This window comes from Trichechus manatus, unplaced genomic scaffold (genome assembly GCF_000243295.1).
Source record: "Trichechus manatus latirostris isolate Lorelei unplaced genomic scaffold, TriManLat1.0 scaffold00131, whole genome shotgun sequence".
Classification (NCBI taxonomy): domain Eukaryota; kingdom Metazoa; phylum Chordata; class Mammalia; order Sirenia; family Trichechidae; genus Trichechus; species Trichechus manatus.
In genome coordinates, this window is record NW_004444067.1 from 1,613,465 (window position 1) to 1,636,037 (window position 22,573).

Here is a 22,573-nt window from a genome sequence, read left to right on the forward strand (position 1 = left end):
AGACTGTCTTTTCCCCATTTGATGGACTTTGGGCCCTTGTCGAAGATCAGGTGACCGTAGGTGGATGGATTTACATCTGGGTTCTCAATTCTGTTCCATGTTAGTGTGTTTTTGGTGAAAGTTTACACTACATATTAGGTTCCTATTTAGCAATTATTAGCCACATCGTTCAGAGACATCGGTTACATTTTTCACGATGTTTTAACTTTCTCATTAGTACCCTTCTGGATGTTTTGCTTCCAGTAATCTGAATTCCCTGTCCACTCACCCTATCATCTTTGTTTTAGGGTCATTATTGACCATTTGGTAGCAGGTCTTAATTTTAATGTATTTACATTTATCTATTGTTCCCTTTTTGGTTAATGCTTTTTGTGTCATGTGTAAAGAAAAATCTTACCCTACTTCAAGGTCATAAAGAATTGTTTCTTCATTATCTTTTAAAAGCATTATAGTTTTGCTTTTCACATTTGGATCTATAACCCATTTGGAGCTGCCAGAAGCAGAAGTTCTTGGGCAGTAGCTTTTGGCCTGAAATTTCCCTTCCAATTTGCTGATGACCTATTGTTTGTCCTGTTTTTTATTAGCCGACCGATGCAGAGACAGAGCTGGTTGGAAAGATCGAGAGCATGTGGTCAACCCTGTTCAATGACTCGGTGAATGTGGAGCGTGCTCTTGGGGGCATAAAGAGAACTTTTACAGAGGTACCCTTCAGATTTTGCTTCCTGAGTGAAGATGTTGAAAAATGTTCACTGGGCTAAACTAAGTGCCCCTGCTTTTCTCAGATCACGCGAGGCGAAATTTTAAGCTTCAGGCAGCAGGTAGTGAAATTTGCAAGTTGTTTTTATACTGAGGGCCCCGGTTCTGTCGGTGAGGATCTTGATAAAGGTACGAATATTCCCATTGGCCTTAGTGAAATATCTGAGTATGTTTTGGTTAAGAATTTTGTGGAAAGTGGTAATTGTGCTATGATTTAAATATCTAATTTTTCTTTCCTCAGATACTCATTTCTTGGGATAGTTTTAGTGGTTACGTACACAAAAAGCTAGACCATTTCAGTTCATTGACAATTGAACATCTTCTTCATGGAGACATGGAGAAATGTGCTGTAGGGAATACAGAGATTTGGTGCTCTAGCTAAGGCATCTTACCTTCCAGAGTTCCCCTTCCTAAAAGCAACCTCTTCTCCTTCCAATATCCCCACTGCTCGACTCCTGTTTACTTACTCTTTAAACTTAGATCCTTGACCACTTCTTGTTTGCCCCTACCCTTCAAGCACCACCACTTCTGCAAAATGGATATAACAGTCATTTTTTAAAATGAGGATCAAATGAGATGGCACGTGAAAAAGTGCTTAGCATGTTCCTGAACACACAGTACTTACACAGTAAGTTGTGGTGCCCTCGAATATGGCGGCCATTCTCCATTTTCCCTGTCTGACAATACACCACTCATCTCTGCAAACTCTACTCCTTAGCATGGGGACTCGCGCAGAGTTGGCACTCAGTAAAGGTCATACATGGTGGCTGGCATTTTAAAAATGGCAACTAGCAAGTATTTGGAGGATTCTGATGATTTGGGGTACAAACCACAGCTAATGAGAGGGGAAAATAGTGTAGGCCATTTGTTCAAAATAGAAGGGTTCCAAGGTACCCAGTAACAGGATGGAGTAAATTAGTGGGGAGGATGGAGTGGGTCTGGGCAAATCTGCACAGGCCTCACAGTGATGAGAGTATAGCGGGAGACAGTGGCAGCCACAGCTGTAGCTTAGCACCTTCAATGCTACTGTTAGGAGGCAGGGAAGCAGGGTTGGAAGATAGGATGGGTCAGTGGTTCCTAACCTTGTCTGCACATTGGATTCCCCTTGGGATCTTTAAAAACCACTGGTGCTTGGGGTCCACCCCCAGAGAGTCTGATTCCATTGGTCTGGAGGGTGATCTGGGCATCAAGAGTTTTAAAAGCTCCTGTTGCAATTCTGATGTGTAGTGAAGGTTGACCCTCACTTAGAGAGAGATGGCTAAGTAGGCAGAACTTTCTAACGGGAGGATAAGCTGAAGTCGCTGGCCCTTTGGTTTTAGTCAGTCTGAAGATGGGAATATCTGGTGATTCTAAATTTGCCTACCCAGGCGGCTGGACGTGGATGAGATTATAATTTATGTACGTTATTTATGGTTCCTTATTCAGTTTTGTATACTTTATATGCTTATTTATTTATTAGGAATAGACCTTTTAGGCACTTTTGAAAGAGAGCTGACAAGACACGAGAAGAACCGGCAGGAGCTGGCAAATGCTGAGAAGCTCTTCGATCTTCCCATTACAATGTACCCAGAGCTGCTCCAAGTCCAGAAGGAGATGAGCGGGCTGAAGATGATCTACGAGCTCTTCCAGGGACTCAAGGTGAGCGCCCATCGGAGGCCTCAGGGGTGCAAGACTTGATTAAGCCCTTGGGCTCTGAGGCCCCATCACAAGGAACTGGGGTCCGATTTCAGAGAGACTTACCTTGGGGATGAGGACTTGGTCAGGGTTTGGGCTGAGCTGTTTAGTTGGAAGTGGAAAGTAGCACATAACGTGTCTCTTGGGTGCCTCTCTTTAGTATACATTCCACATGCAAATTCATACCATTCATTCATTCATTCATCTATCCATTTGTTTAGTTCTTTTTAGCCTGGCTCTCTGCTGGTTGAAGTGAAGGGTCCAGAAGGAACTCCTGTCGGCCCATTCCTGCCCTCCCCAAGCCCCCAGGAGAGACTAACATGAACAAATAGCCACACCGCTATGATAATGTAATAGAAATGAGATGTACCAAGCACCATGCAGCCCAAAGAAAGGAGAGGAATGCATAATAGAAGTACATCGTGGTGTCATTTACACCTTAAGTAAACAAAATACCACGCATGTATTACATTAGTTAACACAATTGCCTGTAAAAATATGTTTCATGACTTTAAATAATTCTGTTAAGCCAAGATTTTACAGGTTGTCAATGCAGACGGTCCAAAATGGTGAACTTTACGGTCAGAAAGGACTTCCCTTTCTACATTCGATCCTAGGAGAACACAACACAGGAAGTCCTTTCTTTATAGTCATCAGTCAAGATCATGCTTTAATTGTTCTCTGTAGCCTCAGCGTCCTGGCCAGGACACAGACTCTCTGTCAGTGTGGTGAATATTTGGTAACCTCAGCTTCTTTTCTCAGGAAAGAGAAACATGTTAAGACGGAACCTGGATGAGAGACTTCCAGACCCAAGCGATTTCCCAATTCACAGTGCCTGTTTCTGATTTCCTAAACCTCGCTTTTCTCCTAAGGAAAGGAAGACATGGTTTTGAACTCCACACATCTTCAGATACAGCATTATTTTTGTGAGGGCTTGAACTAAGTTTGAATTGTTTCGGTTTCGGTTTTAGATCCTTGTAATCAATCCTCCTTTTGTGACACTGAGGTTGTTGTGGGTGTCTTAATCAGGATTCTCTAGAGAAACAGAACTAGTGAGATATAGCCTTATAAGTATATATATATATAGAGAGAGGGAGGGAGGAAGGAAGGAAGGAAAGAAAGAAGGAAAGATTTATTTCAAAGAATTTGCTCACGTCTTTGCAGGGGACTGGGAGGTCCCAGATCTGTAGATCAGGTGACAGGCTGAAGACTCCTACAGGCTATTGTCTCAAGATACTCCTGCAGGTGATGGGAAGAATGTAGAGTGAGGAGAAAGAGTGAGTTCTGCCAAAATATCTATTTATAATCTGGAGGCAGAACATACCCTAAGGAAACTCCCTTTTCTACAAATTGATCAATTACATTAGATTACATTATGGAAGGTGGTTACACTATATTACATCATATGGTATCTTGGAACAGCAAATAGACTGGTGTTTGGCCAAACCACTGGGAACCATAGCTTCCCCAAGTTGATGTGTAAAATTAACCATCACAGTGAGTACATGGATAATGATAACTTCAAAGAGCTGAGTGTGACCAAGAGGTAAGAAATTGTACTCCCTGCCAAGTTACCTCTGCACCTCTAGAAGGTCTTATTGATTGAGCTATTTCCTGTTCCTTTCCAGGCTGCTAAAGAAGAGTGGTCTCAGACCCTCTGGATCAACCTGAATGTTCAGTTTCTCCAGGAAGGGATTGATAATTTTCTCAGAACTCTCAGAAAGTTCCCCAGGTCGGTCCGAGGCCTGTCAGTGTCCTACTATTTGGAAGCAAAAATGAAGGCATTCAAAGACTCGATTCCTTTACTTTTGGACCTGAAACATGAAGCACTAAGAGACAGGTGAGCTTTGTCCCTTGTAGACTGACGGGGGGATGTGGAAGGAAACTTTAGATTAAATTTGTCCTTAGTTCAGGATCTTTGCTTAGATCTAATGAGAAAGAACAAGGTTTCAGCAGCAATGTGGGGCTTGAAATAGGTAAGAAATATTTCTGTAGTATTGTTTCCATGTAAAAGTTTCTATAAAATTATTTTATCTCAAAAAAAGAAAAAGACAACCCTGTCAGGCTTAAAGTGGCATTTGTAGTTATATCATTTGAAGATTAAAAAAAAAAAAAAAGAAAGAAAGAAATAGACACCTGAAACTGCTGCCCTGAGATAATCTTTAAACCTTAAACCGAAAATATCCTGACGTCTTCTTAAAGCCAAACAATATTTTAACTTAACTAGTAAATGTCTGCCTTGAGCAATATGCTCTTTTAAGAACTATATATGTGGGATCAAATTAAAAACAACAACTCGAAAGATTAGATAGAAACCTTAGGTGGCAATGCATTTGTGTTAATGGGGGAGGAACAACTCAGGAAGGAGGATAAGAATGGTTGCAAAACTCGAAGAATGTAATCAATGTCGCTGAACTGTACGCGGACAAACTGTTGAATTGGTGCATGTTTTGCTGTGTATATTCTCAACAAGAAAAATAAAGATTTGCAGCAAGGGATCTGGATCAGAAATATAATATGACTCACAAGTAATTTAAAATTTTTTAGTAGCTGCGTTAAAAAAGTAAAAAGACAGGGTGACGTTAATTTTAAGAAAATGTATTAATTAACCCAATATATTCAAACATTATCATTTCAACATGTAACCAATATTGAACATTATTTTATGAGCTATTTTTCATTAAAGAAATGCTTCGGCATCTAGTATGTATTTTACACTTACAGCACATCTCATTTCGGACCAGCCATGTTCCAAATGCCCAATAACCACATGTGGCCCGTGGCTAACATATTGGATGGCACAGGTCTTGCTGTGATTTAATGGGAAGAACCAGTCCTGAGCGGGGGGGATGGAGGATGCCCACCTCTGGTTTGTCTGTGATTGTTGGGATATGGCTGTGCACGGACAGGGATTAGTAGGAGCTTTGTGGGTTGCATTCTCTCCGCCGTGTTCCGCTCTTCTTCTGTCATGTCTCCATCTATGTCATTTATAGTTTGGTAAAGACCTTAAACGACTTCATTTTATAGTCCCTTCCGACTGCATTTTATTATCCCTTTTGACTTCATTTTATAGTCCCATTTCAGCCCTTCTGAGTCCATCAACTGAGAAAATCTCTCTTAAGTGCTAATAGATCTTTAATACTTCTCTTCCACTTGTGAATATTCCTTCACAAAGAGGAGGCCCAGGTGAAAGGATCCTAGGTTCATCTTCGTCACTGTTCTACTGAGTAAGCTGGGCACTTATTCTTACCTTTGCATTTTTCAGGTTCCTTATTTGTAAAACTAGGTAGAAGTAAGCATTTTCTAGCTAAAATGTCCCGTTTTCTGATTCCATAACCCAGTGTTTCTCAAGTGTTCGCCATTCCTCACCATTTTTGTCATATCTAGGTATCACCTATTGTTATGGATTGAGTTGTGTCCCTCCAAAAGATATGTTGAAGTCCTAACCTCTGGTAGCTGTGAACGTGATCTTGTTTGGAAATAGAGTTTGAAGATGTTATTGGTCAAGTTAAGATGAAGTTATGGTGAAGTAGGGTAGGCCCTAATCCAATATGACTGGTAACCTTCTAAGAAGAGAAGATACTCAGAGTCAGACACAGAGGGAAGAAGGCCATGTGGAGACAGAGAGAGCGATTGGAGTGATGCATCTACAAGCCAAGGAACTCCACGGATTTCCAGGAACCGTCAGAAGCTGGAAGAGACAAGGAAAGATCTTTCCCTAGAGCATTTGGAAGGACCATGGCCCTGCCGACACCTTGACTTAAGACTTCTGGCCTCCAGGACTGTGAGAAATAAATTTCTGTTGTTTTAAACCCCACAGTTTGTGGTACTTTGTTAGAGCAGCGCTAGGAAACTCATAATACACCTATACTATCATTACTTAATAGTTTCTTTTTACCAGATTGTTTCCTTTTTACTTAAATGAATGTACTTTTAAAAAGAAACTTACACTACCACTTTAAGTTGATAATCAAAAGCAGTTACCATAAATAGAAAGTAATTATAACAAATAATTAAATTTTAACTCAAAACTCTTGCCTGTCTCTGAGCTGATGACTCACCCTCTAGGAAAGGTGAATAACAGTGAAGAGGTGTTAAAGACGCATTAGCACCAAGCTGAGACTTTCTCTTTGATGGCCTAGTTTATCTTCTTAGCCACTGTTGTACCCACAGCACCTGGCATACTGCGTCGCAGGAGTCAGCGCTGACTAACTAATGACCAACACGCAAGAATTCAGTTTACATCAGAGTCTCCAAAAGGATAAATGGTCCAGTGAGGGTCAGGATCACTGGTCTAGAGCCTATGACTGAAGCAGTTTCCAAACATGAAAGTTGTGTATTTTCTACACAGCCATTGTGTATCAGACCAGAGCACACAGTCCCATGTTTCATGTTGTTTCCTGGGTTTAGCTCTGGTGGCCAATGGGATTTCAGAAAACTTTGGAAATATAATTCCAACGATGTCCTCATATTCCAGAATTCCATCACAAGAAGCTTTTATAATGGGCTTTGTCCTGTGATTTAAAGGGATATAACTGAATCCATCACTGAGTCGAGTAAGCATAGTGATTTTGATGTTGGTGCACTTTCAGGCATTGGAAAGATCTTATGGAAAAAACAGGCGTCTTTTTTGAAATGACTGACACATTCACCTTGGAAAATATGTTTGCTATGGAACTTGACAAGCATGCAGACGTTCTCAATGAGATCGTCACAGCAGCCATCAAGGAGATCGCCATTGAGAAGGTGAGGCTACTTTCAGTTATAGAACAGTCTAGAGAAATGTGTATTTATTCAGAGAGGAAACGTATTTGCTCTAGAACCTGTTGTGTTTGAGTAATATTCATTTGTTCTGGAACAAGAAATTTTATCTCACATTTTTTATTTTCCTAAGTCTAGTTTCATTTTCAAGTTACTTGTTATGGAAATAATGTATGTTCATAGTAAAAATTTGAGAAAACAAATCACTCATAATTCTACCACCTGAAGATAATTATTGTTAACATTTTGGTGTCTATCCTTCCATATTTTAAAATGTATCCACACATGTAAACACACACATACGCATACTACATACAGATACACACATACAATGCTACACATATATGCACATACATACAAACATATACACCAGTATACACAGCACACATGCGTACACATACATATGCAGATACTTGTATATAAGTACATATGCACACATATATGCATACACATATGTATGTATATACACATGTATATCCATTTACATATGTATACACACATACCTTGTTATAGATGATTTTTGAAAATGGAATCATAATAGGCATATTATCTTGTAATTTTATTTTCTTGCTTACCAGTAAAGAAAACACAGGGGTGGGACTGCATAAGTATGCAGATTTTGGAGGTAGACTATGGGTAGTTCTGGCACTCAGTAGCTGAGTGAACTTGGCAAGCTGCTTTACCTCTCTGAGCCCCAGCTCTCTTCTCTGTAAAATGGGAATAATAATAATACCTACCTCAGCAGCAAATGCTGTGTAAATAATAGCTGCTGTCACTGACTGTGACAAAATCTCTTTATTCAGAAAACCAGGACTCCAGCTTGAGGAGTTGATCAAAGCATGCTAAGGAAGTTGTTGTTGAGTTGGTGTTCTGTGTTTTCAGTTTATGTACCTGAATCATTCTTTTTATATTCCTGGCCAGGCTGTGAAGGAGATACTGGACACGTGGGAAAATATGAAATTCACCGTGGTCAAGTATTATAAAGGCACCCAAGAACGAGGCTACATCTTGGGAGCTGTTGATGACATTATCCAGTGCCTCGATGACAACACTTTCAACCTGCAGAGCATCTCAGGGAGCAGATTTGTGGGGCCTTTTCTGCAAACTGTTCATAAATGGGAAAAAACACTTTCTCTAATCGGGGAAGTTATTGAGGCAAGTGAAAAGACATAAAGCGTTGATGAGAACCAATTAATAGCAGAAAAGAATCTTTATTTGAGAATATTTTATACTTAGAAACTAAGTGTCCTCTTTCACACTTACACTGTCTTGGTTTATTTCAGAGGGAGAGGCACATGATTAGAGTATGTGGACTGAGTTTTTTTTCAATGAATGTATTTTTAATTTCCAAGATTCTTAATTGGCTCATTTTCACATGTCCCTGTTCTTGTTTAATACTGTCCTGTTCTTGTTGCAAGGATACTCTTCTTTTCTCACATTGAAAATTTTAAGCATACTTATTTTAAAGTCCTTTTCATATTTCTCTATAATTTTTTACTTTCTTAGGTGAGAATTTTCCTCTTTTATGTCTGCTGATTATCTCTCATGGTGGTGGGTTTATCTCTGCTCTGTGGTTTTATTTTTTTATTGTTCAGAATGTACACAGCAAAACACACGAATTTCTACGTGTACAATTCAGTTACTTTGATCACTTTCTTCGAGTTGTACAACCATTCTTACCCTCGTTTTATGAGTTGTTCCTTCATCATGAACATAAGCTCACTGCCCCCTAAGGTTCTTATCTAATCTTTCGAGTTGCTGTTGTCACTTTAATTCCATATAGGTTGTTCTTAAAACAGCTAATGCTCAAGGCAGACATTTTTTACTAGTTAAGCTAAACTGTTCAGTTTTAAGATGTCACCGGATATTTTTGGTTTGAGGTTTAAAGATTATCTCAGGTCCAGTAGTTTCAGGGGTTCATCCAGTCTCCATGGCTCCAGAAAGTCTAGAGTCCATGAGAATTTGAAATTCTGTTCTGCCTTTTACCCCTTTTGATCAGGATTCTTCTTGGAATCTTTGATCAAAATGTTCAGTAATGATAGCTGGGTACCATGCAGTTCTTGCGGTTTGATGGCAAAGGAGGCAGTTGTTCACTGAGGTCATTAGCCACACATTCATTTCCTCCTCTTATTCCTAACTCTCCTTTTTCCTCTGTTGATCCAGGCACTGGATTTTATTTTTTAGTTCATCGTACACAATTTTTTTTCCTGTGCTTTTTCACTTTATCATGTTTTTTTTCGCCATTTCTCCAACCTGGCTTGTAGCATTGGGCAACTTCAGACAAGCTCTTATATTAGACAGCTCCGGGCTTCCCTGCTTCATGGGAAATTCTAATCCAGACCCCTGCGTACAACCCGGGCTGAACTTGTTATTTTTGTGTGGCTGCCTTTCTTCCTCCACAGGCCACAGGCAAGTGGCTCATCCCTGGCCACACCCTGAACTTTGGGTGGGATGATTCCAGACCTAGCTCACTGCTGGGAGGGCTATCAGGCCTGCCCCCCGACAATGCATGGGTTTGCTTGGCTTGCTTTTTGCATGACCTTCTACACAGTTTTGTGCCTGACCTTTGTGGGTCACGGGCCTCCAACCTCTGCTCACAACTAGAAGCTTCCTTCCTGTTACAGCCCAGGCTGGTGTGGAATTTGAGTGTGGCTGTGTGTGTAAAATCTTTAATTATGCTTTACCTAGCATTCCTGTGTATTTGGAATGGAGAGTCCTTTGACCTAAGTTGATTTGAATTCCTCCTGTGTTTGAGTGGGCTTTTGTTCTACAAACCTGGAGGCACCTGGTTACCTATGCTGATGTTAACATTTTGCACTTACAGATCTGGATGCTCGTTCAGCGAAAATGGATGTACCTTGAAAGCATTTTTATTGGTGGAGATATAAGATCCCAACTTCCAGACGAGGCGAAGAAGTTTGACAACATCGATAAAGTTTTTAAAAGGGCAAGTGACTGGCTTCTGTTTTAGTCACCAAAGAAGGATAGTTATTTGAGATAGTTTTAATTTTGTGTTTACATGTAATATTTCTCTATTATCTTCTCGATTTTTTCCCCATCATTATATATGGCCTTAATCTGTTTAGTAAAAACTTCTGTTTGATCTTTACATGCTGATATATGATGCTGTGACTTTAAAAATATTTTATTATAAAAGTAATACTTGTTTAAAAAATTTAGAAGATATAGAAAAGTAGAAAAATTTATCTCTCCTGACTCCGTACCCTTTACATGATCACTGTAATATGCCATATATTTCTTTTACCTTTTTTATATGTATATATGCTTAAAATATACAATTATAATCATATTGCAAATAATTTTATATCTTGTAATATTCTCATAATATTATGAAAAACATTTCATATTATGCAACCATCTGAAAAAATATTTTAATGACTTTATATAATATGGTATAATATATTTATATAATATAATATTTATATAATACAGTATTGGAGCCCTGATGGCACAGTGGTTAAGAGCTTGGCTACTAATCAAAAGGTTGGCAGTTCGAATCCACCAGCTGCTCCTTGGAAACCCTATGGGACAGTTCTACTCTATCCTATAGGGTCTCTATGAGTCAGAATCAACTCGACAGTAATGGGTATGGGTTATATAATATTCCAGTGAGTGGCTTGGCCTTAGTTTATATAATTATTCTTTCATAGTTGGACATTTTGGTTGAATTGAATTCTTTGCTTTCATAAATAGAGTGCAAGTTTGACCCTAAGGCTTTTTCCATATTTAAGATAAATATAAATTTTTAGAAAGTGAATTGCCCCTGAAAGAGTATTCTCATTTTCAGGCCCTTTCCAGAAAGGGTTTTGTCTGCCATCTCTGCTGCTAGTAATTAGTGGGGCCAGGTTTTAACCCAAACTGGCTGCCCAACCTCAAGTACTTCGCCACCTGCCAAGGCTGTTGTATTCTTAACTTATGAATGGTCAGTTCATGTTTTGGTCTACTTTATCGACTATAATTAGTAATTTTTTTCTTATTTATTTGCATACTTTTTTCAAAACTAAAAAAGAATTAAACACGTCAGATATCTACTTGTGATAGAATAATTTTGAAATTATAAATATGCAAGAAAAAATGTCAAGCCTGTCACCCAAGATAACCACTAGTAACAGTTTGGCATGTATCATTCCATTGTTTGTTCTGTTGTTATGTGAACATATGAATAGATACATAAACGAATAGATAGTCTACAAAAATGAAGTCATTCTTCTCAACATAATGAGTTTTTTTTATTGACATACGTTTCGATAAATAAACATCTAAGATTGTTTTTGACTGCTGCTCAGTATTCAATGGTGCAAATTATTTACCTAATTCTCAATTGTTGGACATGTGGGTTGTTTCTTTCGTTCTTTTTCTGCTCTTGTAAGGGGTGCTACAGTGAACATCCTGGCACATACAAATTGCTCAAAGTGGAGTTGCTGGGTTCGTTCATTCAAAGGATACTGATTGATGAGTACTATCTGCAGGCACTGTTGTAGGTACTTGGTGCCCAGTCGAGAACAAAATGGATTAAAATCCCTGTCCTGTGCCAGTGGCCATTTAGCAGAGAGGCAGCAAAAAAAAGAACCATCAGACATAAGTATATTGTACATAATATGTTAGAAGGTGCTGAGGGTGTTTAAAAACTTGATAGATTTAGCCTTTGGAAAGGCTCTGGTTTTGTTCTCTGCCATGCCCATTCTGGGAATAAGAGCAAGGCTTCTGTTTACTCTGCTTAATATTTCTCTTATTGTCCTTTCCAGATAATGGCGGAGACTTTAAAAGACCCCGTGATCAAGAAGTGCTGTGAAGCCCCGAACCGTCTCAATGACCTGCAGAACATCAGCGAGGGCCTGGAGAAGTGTCAGAAGAGTCTGAATGACTACTTAGATTCAAAGCGGAACGCCTTCCCAAGGTTCTTCTTCATCTCCGACGATGAGCTGCTCAGCATCCTGGGGAACAGCGACCCGCTCTCTGTCCAGGAGCACATGATAAAGGTCGGTTCTTCCGGCTCCACACGGGGAGCGTCTCGCTTCATCTCTGTGATTTGTCTTTACGTGCTTCAATTCCCTTTGCAGTTATGTTCAGCCCAGAGGTTTCAGACTGAAATGCTACCTGAGGTTTTTATTTGAAGCATAAATCTGATAAAATTCACTTAGTCTGAAATTACACCGGAACTCAGCTGTTACTTGTTGCTCTTTTTCTTCACTCTAAAAACAACATTTTTTTTTTTTGAGAAATACAAGCAAAACAAAACAGACAAATAATAGAGGCAATATACCAAAAAAACAAACAAACACACAAAAAAAACAAAAAAACCCAAACCCATTGCCGTCTAGTCGGTTCCAACTCATAGCAGTCCTATAGGACAGAGTAGAACTGCCCCATAGGGTTTCCAAGGAGTGGCTGGTAGATTCGAACTGCCAGTCTTTTGGTTAGCAGCCGAGCTCTTAACCACTGCGCCACCAGGGCTCCAGAGGAAATATAGGATAGTGGTTTTCCTGGCTCTACACTGATGTGCCGTGTAACCAGAGGCAAATTACTTAACCTCTCTGGACATCAGTTACCCTATCTATATATTTAAAAAAAAACCAGGAATACAAAAAACTAGTAAAGTAAGCTGAGAGGTATTATAGGATGGTGGTTTTGTGCGTGGATTCAATTCCTGGCTGTACACTGATTTGCTGTGTGACTGTAGGCAAATTACTTAACCTCTCTGGGCATCAGTTTCCTCTTCTGCAAATAGGAATAACCCCAGTAGTTACCTGCCTCGATAGGGTTGTTATAAGAATCAAACTAGTTAATGTTAGTAAAGTACTTAGAACAGTGCCTGCCTCACACTGTTGGCTAAATTACCTTACCAGCCACCTAGAATTCCCCATTGTTAACATTTAGTTATATTTTCTTTGTCTGTTTTCTTCTAAAATAAAGTCATATAAATAAAGTTGACACACCCTTTGTCTCCTGTCCCCATCCGTAGTTCTTCCACTTAGCAGCCACTGTCATGAGCTCGCTGGGATTCCTTCGGTCCATGTCTTCATACTTTTATATAAACACGTGTATGCATGGACAGTATTGAATGGCAGGAAACACAGCCGAGCAGTCTGTCTTGTGTGATAGAGAGCGGAGCACGGCCAGATGTGGTCTTTCTGCTGACTGAAGTTCTGTGCTGAGCACCAGCCTAGAGCAGGGCCTCCCACCTCTGGACCGTTGACTTCTGGGGCCAGATCATTCTTTGTGGTGGGGCTGTTCTGTGCACTGCAGGATGTTGAGCAGCTTCCTGGCTTCTCCCCACTAGATGCCAGTAGCGCCCCTCCAGCTGTGACAACCACCATGTCCCCAGACATTGCCCAGTGTCCCTGGGAGGCAGACTCGCCCCTGGTTGAGAACGACTGTCCTAGCATCATCCCTGTATTCTGAATAAACAAAGCACTACGGTCAAGTTTCCATTTCTTGGTTTCCTTTCTTCAAGAGGAAGCTTATATATTCTGTTTCTACCTGTATAAACAAATATTCTGCTGTTATAGAAACGTGTGTAGTTAAAACCAGTTACCGTTGAGTTGATTCCAACTCATAGTGACTCTATAGGACAGAGTAGAACTGCCCCATGGGATTTCCAAGGAGCAGCTAGTAGATTTGAACTGCCAACCTTTTGGTTAACAGCCAAGCTCTTAGCCACTGGGCCAGCAGGGCTCCTCATGTGTAGTTAGAAGTGCTTAATTCAATGTTAGCCCCTTTTGCAAACCTCTGATTTTATTCTTTGAGGTCTGTTGCCTTTCCCTCCTCTCTTTCTGATTTGCAGAGTGCCTTGTCTTATATCATGAACACTATCATTTCTGGAATGTCATTCTGATGAGTAACAATGATAATAACCAATAAATACCAAGTGGTCTCCGTGGCAGCATTTCACACGCCTTGTCCCACTGGATCTTCCTAATAACCCTACTTTGTAGGTGCCATAATTATGTTCATTCCATCCATGGCTGAGGAGAAGCAGCTCGCCCACGGTTACCCAGCAGGACAATGGGAGGCTGGGATTCAGCCATAGATCTCAAATTCCTCAGCCCTGGGGTGTTCAATCGGTATCCCTGGGTGTGACGTGCTCAGCTGCTAACTGAAAGGTTGGTGATTGAGATCCACCCAGAGGCACCTCCAAAGACAAGATCTACTTCTGAAAAATCAGCTATTAAAAACCGTAAGGGGCACAGTTCTACTCTTACACACGTGGGGTCACCATGAGTCAGAACTGACTCATCGGCAACTGGGACTAGTACTGGTAGGGTGTTTACTCACCAGGTTGTCCCACCTCTTCCGTGTTAAAGTGGTATACATGTGTAGATACAGCCCCATAGCAGCATATACACTAGAATCTCAAGGGGAGGGAGTCTATCTTCTTTTTCTTTCTTCTATCCACACAGGGTTTTATATAGTGCAGGGTACAACAAAAGTATCCAATAAGCATGTGTCAAGTGAACAAACCACTGGGCGAGTATTATTTGGTGTGTGATCCCGGCTCACCTGTTGCTGTTGCTTGCACCCTCTTAGTTCTGATGGGGCACCACAGGCTGCTCTTTGATTCCAGGGCTCCAGTAAAGTGTTTCAGGGTGGCTTCCCCCTGTATTGCAGATGTATGACAACATAGTGGCCCTGAGGTTCAACGATGGGGACAGTGGGGAGAAGCTCGTGTCGGCTATGATCTCAGCGGAGGGAGAAGTCATGGAGTTCCGCAAGGTCATCCGGGCAGAGGGGCGTGTGGAGGACTGGATGACAGCGGTTCTCAACGAGATGAGAAGAACAAACAGACTGATTACCAAAGAGGCTATCTTTAGATACTGTGAAGACAGAAGCAGGTAAGGCTATAGGTGTGGAATGTGCCCCTTTGTCATGTTCGTAGTCATACCAAAAAAAACCCAAACCTGTTGCCATCAAGTCGATTTTGACCCATAGCAACCCTGTAGGACAGAATAGAACTGCTCCATAGGGTTTCCAAGGGGCCGTTGGTGAATTCCAACTGCTGACCTTTTTGGTTAGTAGCCAAACGCTTTAACCACTGTACCACCAGGGCTCCCCAGGGTTCAGAGTATGACCATTGCTTCAAAGGAAGTTTTCTTATCTCTCGGTAGCTGAGTTAGCTGGTGTCTGTCTGTAAATTAGCATCTCGTGTAATGCTTCTCAAAGTGGAGTCCTTGGACAAGCAGCATTGGCATCCCTCCGGAGCTTGTCGTTAGCTGCTGCAGGAGTCGACCCCCAGCTCACGGTGACCCCATGCACGACGGAGTGAAACACTGTCCGTTCTGCGCCATCCCCACGATCGGCTGTGGATTGGATTGTTTGGTGGGCGGTGCTGTGTTGGTGGAAACAAAGGAAGGAAATGCAACCTGATGAATTAAAAATGTCTGTGCCGCCCCTTTCCTCCACCCCACGCCCTTTACCTGTGTGTTCTCATGGGATGAAATCAGCTGAAATGAGCATACCAATCTATTTGAGCAGGTTCAGGGAGGCCCAGGTGTCATCTAGCTCCTGAAGAGCCCCAGTGTCCTGGGATTTGACAAACACCATTTGTGTTCACCTTGGCTCTGCCCTGGGCCACTTTATTGTCTCTGATGGCGTCTCCTCAGCTTCTCCCTCTCCAAATGTGTCATCATATGCAAGGCGCATCCTCGTTAACCACTTTAGCACCACCTTCTGGATCTCCGCCAGCTTTGTTATAGCTCTCTGGCTATATACTTCCCCCGGCAACGGGTGAGGGTTCCAGTTTCTCCTCATCCTTGCCAGCAAGGAGGGTGTTATTTTCCATTTTTCTGATTATAGCCATCCTAGTAGTTATGAAATGGTATCTTCTTGTGGTTTTGATTTGTAGTTCCTTAATGACTAATGACGTTAAGCATCTTTTCCAGTGCTAATTGGCCATTTTTGTATCTTCATTGGAGAGATGTCTATTCAAGTCCTTTGCCCATTTTTAAATTGGATTGTTTGTCTTTTTGTCACTGAGTTATAGGAGTTCTCTATATGTTCTTGATATTAAACTCTTATCAGATATATGGTTTCCAAATATTTTCTCCCAGTCTGTAGGTTGTCTCTTAAGAAGTCCGATTTATCTATTTTGCCTTTTGTTACTTGTGCTTTTGGTGTCATATCTAAGAATCCATTGTCAAAAACAAGGTCCTGAAGCTTTATAAAGAAATAAATTCTTAATGGGACTGTTGTTGCTATCAATCCCTGGAAAACATCTCTTAGAAGTGTGATTTTGCATAGAGTCGACTGGATGCTCATGTACCAAGGCATGGTGGTGCTGGCCGCGAGCCAGGTGTGGTGGACCTGGGAGGTGGAGGATGTGTTCCGCAAAGTGAAGCAAGGGGAAAAGCAGGCCATGAAGAACTATGGCAAGAAAATGCACCAGCAAATTGATGAGTTGGTAACTCGGATTACTATGTCCTTGAGCAAAAATGACAGGAAAAAGTACAACACCGTTCTCATCATCGACGTGCATGCCAGAGATATAGTTGATTCTTTCATAAGAGGCAGGTGAGTACCTCCCAAGAATATTCTTTATCATTCTTTGGCCTTTCTCAGCCATCTCCCCTTCCTCTTTCGTGTCTGTCTTCTCTCCCATCACATCTCCCTCTTCACTCATCTCCTGTTTGTCACCTCCTAGCATTCTTGAGGCCCGGGAGTTTGAATGGGAAAGCCAACTACGGTTCTACTGGGACCGAGAACCAGATGAACTGAACATCCGCCAGTGCACGGGGACCTTCGGCTACGGTTACGAGTACATGGGTTTGAATGGGAGGCTGGTCATCACTCCGCTTACGGACCGGATTTACCTAACTCTCACTCAGGTGATTGCCGACTTGCCTTCAGTGGTTTGTGATTTACCTTGGGGTTATGCATTTTCCTCTAAGCATGCCTATGATAATTATGATAGTAAGGGATATCATTACTTTAATCTATAAAGGATTTTCAATTTGGAAAATGATCCAGTTGCCACTGTTTGGGATTGGGATGTTACAAGATCTGGAGGCTCCCGAGACCAGGTTCAGTAATTCACTAGAGGGACTTACAGAACTTAGCAAAGCCATTATACTCAGTGATGGTATATTACAGTGAAAAGATACAGATCAAAAGCAACAATGGGGAAAGTCGCACAGGACAAGGTCCAGGAGAGACCAGGTGTGGAGCTTCCAGTTGTCTTCTCCCAGTGGAGTCATCCGGACAGCCCTTATTTATCCCAGCAATGATGTGTGGCAACATGTATGGAGTCTGGCCAACCATGGAAGCTCACCCAAGCCCTGGTGTCTGGAGTTTTTATTGGGGAGTTGGTCACATAGACATGGCTGACTGCCCACATGGTTGACCTTAGTCTCCAGCACCTCTAGGGATCAAGCTGATAACTGCATGGTCCAAGGTCCCTACCAGAAATCACTTTGTTAAACTATCTGGCATGGCCCAAGGCCCCAGGTAAACAAAGACACTCTTATCAGGCAGGACATTCCAAGAGTTTGTTGGTCACCTCCCAGGAGCCAAGGCCAAAGGGCCAAACCTTTCTCTGGGTAAGGTTAATCCTTTAGTGCACAGATGTACATGTGCCCATGGCATCATCTCTGGTGCCATTGGAGCATCGACCTCAGAGCCGTCACCAGACCAGTTTCCAGCTTGTTGCTTAGTCCCTGATTCACTGGTCCCCATGTAATAAGGGCCAGTAGGAGTCAACGGAGAAACTCAGAAAAGGAATGTTTATACTGGTGATTGTCAACAAGGGTGAGTGAACTCGTCCATTGATATACACACACACACACACACACACACACACACACACACACACACACACACACACACACACACACACACACACACACACACACACAAATATGTATATTTCACATATATTGTAACGCTGCTAAACTTGGAAATGACATCTGGTTCCTTACTTAGATCAGAAGACAAATGTTTTGCATTTGGCTTATAACAGGCGCTGTCCATGTATCTGGGTGGGGCTCCTGCTGGCCCAGCAGGTACTGGCAAAACCGAGACCACCAAGGACCTTGCCAAAGCCTTGGGCTTGCTCTGCGTTGTGACCAACTGTGGTGAAGGCATGGATTACAAAGTAAGGCCTTGGTGTCATTTAGCTCCTATCTCATTAGGCAGAGAGCTCAATGCGTCCATGACAGGAAGGCATCTCATCTCACACTCATCCGTGAAATGACATGGTGTGGATGGAAGGATACAGCAGAAAGCCTTCATCTTCAGAGTCTCAGAACTTAAATGTGTCTGTTTTGTTAGTAGTGCAACAGCCCCAAACTTAATGCCTACAGGGGTCAGGTACATAATGTAAATGAGGGAAGCAACCAACATAGACAATAGAGAGGGGTGGGGACTGCAGCCAATTGGAGAACAATGCTCCGTCTGAAGGGGGTGGCATGTTCAGCTTCGGCCAGTTGTTGCCTTTAGGGAGAGTGGATCCATGTTGCTAAATTTTCCAATATCTCAAGAGAAGCCAGAAATCTGGAGTTTTACACAAAAACCCTTGATTTGTAAAATTTTATCAGTGGCCTCGGAAGTCTCGCCAGAAAAATCTTAGTTGGGTGGCCAACTGGCTGCTTTTCTGTTGATCAGAATATCTGATTATTTGCTTTAATTTAGAAAATGTACTCATAAATGTGTCGCTTGCGGCTTTAGAGATGAAAATGCCCTTGTGCGGGCGTCTCTTTCACTCTAGGCAGTTGGGAAGATTTTCTCTGGCCTGGCCCAGTGTGGGGCGTGGGGCTGCTTCGATGAATTTAATCGGATCGATGCCTCTGTGCTCTCGGTGATCTCGTCTCAGATTCAGACAATCCGAAACGCTCTGATTCACCAGTTCACCACGTTCCAGGTAACGATCGGCGTGAAGCCTGCTCCGTCAGGTACCCGGGAGACTTGCCATAGTACCTTTGAAATACCGGACCCAATTTTCTACTGAAGGTTTGCCAGGTTTTTGTTTTCAAACTGAGATGGTCAGATTTTCCCAAATTATCATCAGAGAATTTTTTATGTTATTATCAAAGTGAAAAGACAAAAGGTAAAAATTTTTTGAGAGTTCACCAGTCTCCCCCTCCAAGAATACATTTGCAGACTGCAGTCTGAGAAATGCTCATTAAGTTCCACCAGAGGAAGCTGGATCTGAATTTGGAGAAACACGATGTTATGTGATTTTGGTAGCACAGAAGTGGGTTTTTTGGCAACAAAGACCAGTGTGGGTTGGCCATTTGCCTGCACCAGGGACCCTGCAGGCCCAACATGCTGCTCCTGCCGCTGTCCTCACCCACCTCATGCTCTATACTCTTGTCACGCTCTGTCACTCACTCCAGAGACACATGACACCCTCTGACACCGTATGTCTGCCTGGAGTTGTCCTTTCTTCCCCTTCATCTGAAAACTCCTATTCATCCTCCAAAACCCAAAAGAGCCCGATCAGGAGTCTCAGGACCAAAATTCAGCTTGGACTGGCCATGACTTCCTGCTTGCTTTCTCCCCAGACTCAGTGAGGCTGCTTGTCAAGGGATTGTCTACACCGGACACTGTTAATGTTCAGGATTCTAGTAAAGCTTCTGGATAGATTTTTTTTTCCTTAGACCTTCTGAAATGTTTTTAGGGCTGAGCTTATTGCTCCCACGGGAGGGAAATTTAACTGGCAATGCATTTAGGTTTCCAGAAGCTGTGTTTTTAAGAGCAAGCCTCTCAGTCATCTGCAGAGGCAGCCCTGTGACTCCAGAGGCCTGCTGGGCCTCGTGTGGGTTCCTGGGGAGTGGTGAGAATTCTCTCGAGTGTGGACTTGGAAACACGACAGTGGCTTCCTTTTCTGGGGAGCACCAGCTATCTGCTAGGCTGCCCTCTTGTCACTGAGGCAGCCTGTGCCCCTTAAAAATAAAAGTTTCTGTGCTCTCTGTATATTTGATGGACAAATGAAAGAAACAAAATAGTAAACTCTTAGTAGAGAGAAAAGTTTGCCAAGAGACAATTGAGGCTGAACCTTAGGCTTGTTAGCTGTTGTCAGGTCACTGAGTGGGCTCCGACTCATGGCAACCCATGTACAGCAGAGTAAGATGTTGCCCCGTCCTGTGTCATCTTCACGATCATTGGTGTATTTGAGTCCATTGTTGCAGCCACTGTGTGTTTTAAGTGCCTGCTAACTTAGGGGGCTCATCTTTCAGCACTACATTGAACAATAATATTCAGTTATGATTGGTAGGGTTTTCATTGGCTAATTTTTGGAATTAGACCACCAGGCCTTTCTTCCTAGTCTGTCTTAGTTTGGAAGCTCCACTAAAACCTGTCCACCATGGGTGACCCTGCTGGTATTTGAAATACCAATGGCATAGCTTCCAGCATCACAGCAACATGCCAGCCACCACAGTATGACCACCTGACAGGTGGCTGTTGGAGCCTAAGGCTAAAGAGGTGAGAAAATGTAGAGATTCCTGCAGTTCGCTTGTACCTGGGGCAGCTGGAGGCATGAGGACTGGTTTCTAGAAAGATACTGAGGTACAGTTCTTTAGGAAAGGGAACCAACCACATTAGGTCCAGGCATCCAGGTTGGGGTGGGGATGGGAATGGGGAAGGGGATGACATTAACAAAAATTAAGTTTTTATTAACTAACATTAATGAAACAAACATTAGTGAAGATCTGCTTTGTGCAAAGTGTTGGGCTGGATGATCGTACATATATTGTCTTATTTAACAGTCATGACCATGCTACAAGGTATGTTTTGCAAAAAAGGGAACAGACTCAGAGTGGTTAAATAACCTGTCGGGGTCACACAGTGGATACGTGGCAGGGCTTCGACTCAGCCCAGGCTTCTCTCCTTCCCCAACATCAGCGTTTACAGGTCAGCGGGGCCTTGGCTCGGATCAGAGTTTGGTGTCACCTAAGACTTGCCCTCTCCTGTAGACTTGGGCTTTAAGCAAGAAGACTCTGCCTTTAACACCTGGAGAGGGAAGAGAGACCAAGATGCCCTCTGTCTCAGGCCCATGGAAAATAGCCTCTCGGCTCACCCACAGCCTCTTTTCCTTCCTCTTGTCCTCTAGTTTGAGGGGCAGGAGATCACCCTGGACTCGCGAATGGGCATCTTCATCACCATGAACCCTGGCTACGCGGGCCGCACAGAGCTGCCCGAGTCGGTGAAGGCCCTCTTTCGGCCCGTGGTGGTGATTGTGCCTGACATGCAGCAGATCTGCGAGATCATGCTCTTCTCAGAGGGCTTCCTGTGGGCCAAGGTGAGCATGGAGTGCCCCAGAGCTCCACCCAGTCTGCTTCCAGACCAGGGCTTTCCAAAGGTCTAGTTCTATGTGTTGTTTTTTCTGTTGTTTTGTTTTTTGCTTTATTTCTGTCTCCTCCACCTTTTTTTAAAATTAAGACTTTATATTTTTGCAAAAATTTAAAATCTCACAAGATGCAGCAATAGTATAGAGAGTTCCCATGTACCCTTCCCCCAGCTTCCCCCAGTGAGAATATCTTACACAGCCATAATACATTGTCAAGCCAGGAAATCGATGTTGGACAGTACCATTATCCCAGGTAAAGTTTTTGTTTGGATTTCACCAGTTTTTACATTCTCTCTCTCTCTCTAACATTTTCTCTCTCTCCCACTGTCTCATATCCTCTCTTTCTTACATTTTCTCTCTTACGTTGTCTTTTATATCTTCTCCCTCTCTTACGTTCTCTCTCTTTCTTACACATATACTGTGTCTTTCTCTGTGTGTGTGTGTATAGTTCTGTGACATTTTATCACGTGTGTAGAGTTGAGTGACCGTCCCCACAATCAGGACCCAGAACTGTTCCATCACCAAAGAAACTTCCTTGTGTTACCCTCCCGCCAATCCTAGTCCTTCATGTTACCCATAACAGTCACAGCCTCCCGCTAACCCTAACCTCTGACAATTGCTGGTCTTCTTCCTATCACTGTAATTGCATCACTTAGAGATGTTATGTAAATGGAAACATACAATATGTAACCCCTTGGAATGGGCTTTTCCATTCAGCCTAATGTCCTTGAGAGTACGTAACTTTTTAAAAAGTTGCAGGTACCTCCCTTATCTTCTTTTTTCGTATGTCTGTATAAAAGTGTGCACGTACGTTTTTCCAGAAGGTTCTGTAAAAGGTACAAAATAGGCAATATTTTTATCATAAAGGGTTGTTAGGTTGCTTTTCTGCAACATTAAAAAAAAACAACGCTCTTGCTGTCTGTCATGTCTGGATTTTGAGTTTGAACAGTGAGATCTCTTGTCCTTATTCTTAGTTTTCATTAGCAAAATTCCCATGCTGCCTCTCGAACCAGCAGGCTTTGATTCTTGATTCATCCTCAAAGTGGTTGCAGGAGAAACTTTAATGATATGCTTAGGTCA

The 22,573-nt window shown here is 42.3% G+C and overlaps 1 protein-coding gene across 1 annotated transcript in view; it reads left to right on the plus strand.

The window, feature by feature from the left end:
* DNAH10 (dynein axonemal heavy chain 10) overlaps nucleotides 1-22,573 on the plus strand; it is a 136,665-nt gene that overhangs the window by 50,806 nt on the left and 63,286 nt on the right. Inside the window, exons 21-34 of the mRNA XM_004384997.1 lie at nucleotides 585-701; nucleotides 783-885; nucleotides 2,216-2,394; nucleotides 4,059-4,270; nucleotides 7,023-7,176; nucleotides 8,113-8,346; nucleotides 10,016-10,138; nucleotides 11,958-12,191; nucleotides 14,821-15,044; nucleotides 16,450-16,719; nucleotides 16,850-17,033; nucleotides 18,164-18,298; nucleotides 18,911-19,063; nucleotides 21,257-21,445. Of these exons, the coding sequence (XP_004385054.1) occupies nucleotides 585-701; nucleotides 783-885; nucleotides 2,216-2,394; nucleotides 4,059-4,270; nucleotides 7,023-7,176; nucleotides 8,113-8,346; nucleotides 10,016-10,138; nucleotides 11,958-12,191; nucleotides 14,821-15,044; nucleotides 16,450-16,719; nucleotides 16,850-17,033; nucleotides 18,164-18,298; nucleotides 18,911-19,063; nucleotides 21,257-21,445 (2,511 nt within the window). The remainder of the gene's footprint in view (nucleotides 1-584; nucleotides 702-782; nucleotides 886-2,215; nucleotides 2,395-4,058; nucleotides 4,271-7,022; nucleotides 7,177-8,112; nucleotides 8,347-10,015; nucleotides 10,139-11,957; nucleotides 12,192-14,820; nucleotides 15,045-16,449; nucleotides 16,720-16,849; nucleotides 17,034-18,163; nucleotides 18,299-18,910; nucleotides 19,064-21,256; nucleotides 21,446-22,573) is intronic.